The sequence below is a fragment of the Lygodium microphyllum genome, chromosome 24 (assembly GCF_053477565.2).
Source record: "Lygodium microphyllum isolate KBCC chromosome 24, Lygodium_microphyllum_v1.1.10, whole genome shotgun sequence".
Taxonomy (NCBI): Eukaryota; Viridiplantae; Streptophyta; class Polypodiopsida; order Schizaeales; family Lygodiaceae; genus Lygodium; species Lygodium microphyllum.
Genome location: NC_141158.1, coordinates 120,755,528 through 120,761,527, shown reverse-complemented (window position 1 = coordinate 120,761,527; position 6,000 = coordinate 120,755,528). Strand labels below are relative to the sequence as shown.

At 40.4% G+C, this 6,000-nt stretch overlaps 1 protein-coding gene across 5 annotated transcripts in view; it reads left to right on the top strand.

The window, feature by feature from the left end:
- The first annotated feature begins 2,576 nt into the window (after positions 1-2,576).
- The window catches only part of LOC148015585 (ARM repeat superfamily protein), a 232,961-nt gene continuing 229,537 nt past the window's right edge, over positions 2,577-6,000 (top strand). For 4 of the 5 annotated variants that reach the window (XR_015688455.1, XM_087665936.1, XM_087665935.1 and 1 more), the window contains exons 1-2: positions 2,578-2,878; positions 3,219-3,309. Coding sequence is in view for 3 of the 5 variants with exons in the window: in XM_087665936.1 (XP_087522062.1) it covers positions 2,833-2,878; positions 3,219-3,309 (137 nt within the window). In the remaining 2 variants the exon portion in view is untranslated. Of the gene's footprint in view, positions 2,879-3,218; positions 3,310-6,000 lie in introns of all 5 variants that reach the window. The other variant, XR_015688456.1, reaches the window with a different exon arrangement.

Sequence of the window (6,000 nt, the reverse complement as noted above, 5' to 3'; positions counted from 1 at the left end):
TGGCTGAATGAAATCTGTCCAAAATCATGCGCAGATCAGCGTGATGATGCTTTGCTCTTGCTGGTCCACGTGGCAGGTTTGGAGAGATTGGAGGGCTCAAACATGAGCCAAAGAGGCCTTGGAACAAGCCTCTAGTAGCCCACAACTAGTGGCAAAGAGATATGAAGATTGGAAGCTTCAATGGTGGTTGCCCTGTTTACCTAGACATGTAGACTGAAATAAATCTCTAAAAATAATGAAGCAATACCTCAATGTCAATGCCCTGATGGTGCCTCAATAGGCCGGGAAGAAGCTCGAGAAGCCGGGGAGTGACTGGAGCTCAAGAGAATGAGCTATGGCTGCCAAGAAGGAGACCCAATGCGAGCGGGGAGTCGATGGGAAGCTGAGAATGCTGCGAGCCAAGTTCAAGAGTTGGGAAGCCGAGCTCTAATACCAGTTGAAAGGTGAGAAGGATCGAAGCGTGCACGTGAGAGCTATGGCGGGAGAGCAAGAGCAAGAAAGAGAGAGACAAGAAATGGGAACTCCAACAGTCACACAATGCCTTCCTTTATTCAAACTGTCACTAAAAGAATAAAGAATAAAGTGACGGTGACGGGCGCCCGCCACGTGTAGTGTGCAGTGGTGGTGATTGTCAATGTAGTAATACACGGGCGGCTAGGCGGAGGCACCTTTACCCCCAATATTTTTGTCCAACACCTTTAGGACATTTGAGAGTTTATTTCATTTATCCTAAAGAGTGTATGCTCTTTGTTCCAAGAGTACCATTGTTAGAACGAGTTTGTTGAAAGTAAGCAAAAGTATTAGGCAGAGCTGCCGCCTCACTATCAAACTAGTCAAGTAGAGGGGAAGGTCACCAAATTGGGAGACGCTTATGTTGAAGATATTCTTTAGATATACCATTTGTCCACGAAATGATGTAAACAAAATTGCCTTTATGAATCGAAAAATACTCTTTAGGATCCATTCCCTCTTGCTAGAAAAATATAATGTTATTATCTATCTTGATTATACATTCTTAACAATCTATAAAGATGCTATAATATGCTCAATATATTCTCATTGTTTAAATTCATTGGATTTCACCATAGCAAAGAAGAATTCCTTTCTAATGAAGAGATATTTTCAAAAAGTTATTCCCCAAAATTGGAAACCCTTCAAGGTCACACTGCTGGCTCTTGGTTTTTCTTCAAAACCGCCCTTTTTTTTGGGAGACACCCCCTATCAATGCTTTCAATAAAAACCCTCATCCGTTTTTAGTTCCTACCTCCCTTTTTGGCCAACAAAGCCAGATCAATCTCCATGTGTAGGAAAAACATACCACTTGTTGCTAATTTTATATTCAATATGGTTTTTGGAGACCTCCTTATGTGACAAAAAAGAAACCGTTTTCATATTGGAAACCATTTGGGGTAAGAAACCCATGTGGAAACATCTCCTTTTTTATTACCTTAGCCATATCATTTATGGTGTGATATGGGGAAATATGCCTTGTACTATTAACCACAATCATATAGAGGGTTGTCTACTCGGGTAAGTTACTAATGAATATATGTGTGCATCACGTGGGTTCAAAATAATGTATTTTTAAAATATTATTTTATACATTTTTTACATACAAAATGATATAATATAACGGGGTTATTTATAGATTGAATAGAAAAGGGTGATGTTTTATTTAAAAAAATCATAGATAAGGATATTTATAAATAGGCCTTGAACACACATGATGCAGAGGATATACATATAGTAACTTCCCCAAGGTTGTCTACATATATTTAGAATCTTTATTGGCTTCAATTCAAACTTTCTATGAATAGTTTAGTACTTTTGCTAAATGGGTAAACATGCAATTGTGGCACATTCCAAGTGGATCGATAAAGCTTAAAGGAATAAGGCTAGTTACACACCAGGCCAAAAGTGCTACCCAACCTGAATACATCCTAGATTTTTACTTAGACACTAGGTGCATCCGAACAAGATATCAAATTGTGGTTGACCCACTGGTAAGGGCTCCAGCTCCAAACTCTCACCTAATTGGTCAAGAGTTCAATTCTTGTTAACTGCCGGCGGCTATTGTTTACTTTTTTAAATGTAGGTGGTTGTTGTCTAGTGAATTGGGTGTGCACTTTAACCTTGGGCAGGGGATATCCCCCATCCAAAACTGTCCAATGTAGGTGGTTATTGTCTAGTGAATTGGGTGTGCACTTTATCCCTGGGGGCATGGGATATTCCCCATCCAAAACTATCCACTGCGTGAAAAATTCGGGCGCAATCTCTTGCCTACACATTAACCAAACACCCTTTCGTTTTTAAAATGTAGGTGGTTGTTGTCTAGAGAATTGAGCGTGCACTTTATCCTTGGGCAGGATATATCCCTCGTCCAAAACTATTCATCACACAAAAAATTCAAGCCCAATCTCGTGTCTATATGTTAGCCAAATGTCCCTTCCTTTTGCGTGCCAAATTGACTGTGGGAGCATGTGTGTAACCGGCCTAAGGCAAACCATTACCTAAACAATACCTTGACCGACAATAGAAACAATGTGCAGCATAAAGAACATGCCATTAAGCCACTGCTCGTTATTTATGAGGCGAGTTGTGATGTGATGCCAATGACAAAATGACTTCACATCAGAGGATGATTTCAAGCTCAGCCAAGTCATCGTCTGCCGTGGCATCTCGAGTGTGACATCAAACACTCGCATCCAACAGCACGATCGAAGACAGAGGAAGGTGAGAAGCGTCCATGAGAGAGAGCTTCGGATCCTGCGCGCGCTTCACCGCTTCTGCCGGCCTCTAGGCTAGGGCTTCCCTGCGCCTCTCTGGCTCCCCATGGCCACCGCACCGAGCGGAACCGCTCCTCCATCCCCCCGAGCAGGTGCGGCTTCCGTTGATTGTCCTCACCTTGTCTTCTTTGTTGCAAACGGCTTCCCTTTTAACCGCCGCCTCTTGCATTTTACATGTCATCTCCGAGCAGGTGCGGCCTTCGTTGATTGTCCTCACCTTGTCTTGTCTGTTGCAAATATCTTCCCTTTCACCGCCGGCTCCTGCATTCTTCTTGTCACTTTGAAGGAAAACTAGGATCACGTTCTGCACATTCGAAACGTTTCTTGATTCCTTTTGATCGCTTTGAATGGTTCTAGTCGAAGAGGCTTCAATTTCGAGTTGTTAGAGCGAAAGAGTCGAGTTTGTTGTATCACAATTGATTGACCTGGCAGGCGTTATACGAGTTTTAGTGGGAGCTTTGGCGGATGATACCACAGATGTTCGTGAAGCTGCAACGTTAGCCTTGCAGGAGAATGCAAAATGGTACAAATGCATACTCTTTATCGAAAATTTTTATTATTCCGTTATATTTGCTAGATTGCTTGTACCTGGGTCCCGAATATAAAGGTAAACCAGAACCGGTCGGTTGAAGTTATCCGAGTCTTGCAATAGTTGACTAATATAAATTGTCTGAACATTATTTTTGAGACAGCCAGAGCCTTCTAGGAGATTGTTCTATAGTAGCACAATATAGAGGCTCTGTACACGTGGTTTAACAATCTGAAATAGGCTGTATATCTGTTCACTCGGAGGTGATTAGGAGAATGTGAGAAACTCACATTTAGAGGAGGTTCATGAAGTACACAATGTTGCCCCTTAGGGTCATCTTTCTTCACATGGCTCTGATGTACAACAAAATTGATAAAAGACCCAAGGATGTTGAAGGAGTTACAAAAGCAATCTGTGAAAATTTCTTTTAGTCTATGGAGTGGAAAAAGCCCATCCAAGTTTACGTCATGGAAAATCTTATTCATAACAAGCTGGTTAAACAACTCATTCCTAAGGCAAAGGAGATTTGTCCTGACACTTGCACCCCATATTGGACACACATCCGTTCACAAGTTTAAGGTCCAAGTCTATGATCCCAAACGCAAATATAGTATGCGCTTGTGGAGATTTGTCTTAAAATTTGTAGGGTTTGTTAAATGATAGAAAGGCTTTTGAAATACGGGCACTATCATGGGCTATAGGAAATTAGCAAGTTAGAACTTCAAGAGAGCTTGTTATGAAATAGCAAATAGATTGCAAGACACAAGTTCCTAATTGAACAACTCAAGAGAGAGACAAGAAAACCCTAAAAGCCGGAACACATTCTCAAACTCTATATTAAAGCAATTATAGAGTTGTTTGTATAGGGTGTAGGCTGCCAGCAACTCAAGCTTGAACCAACACTTTTGATCTTGGACACACAAGCAACAAAATATCTTTAGTTGTGCCCATTTTGGGGTTGTTTAATGAGCTGAAAAAGGGTGATTAATGTTGATTAACCCTTTGTTGTTTGACAATGACCACTAGCAATTAGGCAACCAACTATTAGTAGTCTAGTCAACTCATATGTGAGTCTGGGCTATGCCTAGCATTACTAGGTATTTTAGGCATTTCATGGTGGCCATTATGATGATTACTTAGGCATTTTATCCTGGCTGACCTATTGCCATTTATGGCATTATTTGGTCCTTTATATTCAAGCATCTCCTCCTCGGTCATTCATTAGTTGGTGCCAATGCCCACAAAGCTAGTTACTCATTGTTGCACGTGAATGCCTCGTGTTTGGTATATAGATTTTATTTCCCAAGAATTCTTATAAATTCTCTTCTTTGCAGTGTTCTTCTGTGTTTTTTCTTCTGTCTTGTGTTCAACAATTTATTTCAGCATGTGTTTATGTGTCCACTGTTGCATCCCCTTCAGACATGGTATCATATGCCAAGATCTACGCTCCTAGTGCTATATTCCACTGATTATAGGTCTTCTGTCATGAGTACATGTATTTGTGAAACCTCACTTAACACGTGGATCCCCTTCAGACATAGTATCATATGCCAAGATCTACGCTCCTAGTGCTATATTCCACTGATTATAGATCTTTTGTCATGAGTACATGTATTTGTGAAACCTCACTTAACATGTGGATTAATTTTTAATCACATGATTAAGTAAATGTTGCACATGTGAGATGCAATCGGGGTTAAAGTAAATTTATGAGCTTGGGACTCCAGGAAATCACGGGATGTCAAAGACAAAAGTTGCTATAAGTTATTTCGCACAGGTACTTGGTGATATCTGGTACTAGTTGTTGGTGTAGGTCATTCATTTGGCCATAAATGTCAGTTGGTGATACTAGAGAAGTGGCATTTAATGGTATCTAATGCCAATTTGATGGTCAAAGATGGCGCAGGGACACTCAAAAATGGAAGTTACGTAGCCAATTTAATTATTGGCCAGTTAGATTATTTTTCAAGGCATCGAAATAATTATTAGATTAATTTTTAATATTTAAAAACTGAAAATTAATATTTAATTATGGATAATGCTAGAAAAACCATTTGAAAAGGTTGCCACTTGTCAAAAATGCCTATGCAAGATTGAAAAACGTCTTTAGAGATTGGAGAGAGGCATTCTTAGTGGATTCAACCTGCAAGAGAGAGGGAGGAGATGTTGCTGATTTGATTTGCAGCCATTGGAGGACCTTCTGAGGCAGCTAGGGGTAGGAGAAGACCAATCAACAGTAGGTGACAACATCTACAGGTTGTTGAGACAGGGCAGCAGTAGTAAACAACTGATTTTCTTCAATTCTTTGCATCTACAAGCTGTTGTGGTAGGGCAGTAGTTACATTTGACAGATTTTTAGTCATTCTTCGAGAAGAAACTCTGAATTACTCTGAATTTTCTCTCTCTACAGCTTTCCCTCTCATCTCCCAGCCATTTCACAGCCTTGCTTCGAAGATCTCAGCATTTGGACCCTTGGAGGCTGAGAAATTGTAAATTTCTCTGCAATAAACCCTAATTTACATTAGAAATTAGGGTTTAGCAGCAACCTTGGGAAATATGCCAGAAATTGGAAGCTCCAAGACTTTGATTCAAGAGGGTTGGAGCTGTTTTTAGCCTATTCAATTGGAGGAACCAACAAATAATTGAATTTTTGGGATTTTCCAGCTCCATCAAAGCGGGTGAAGG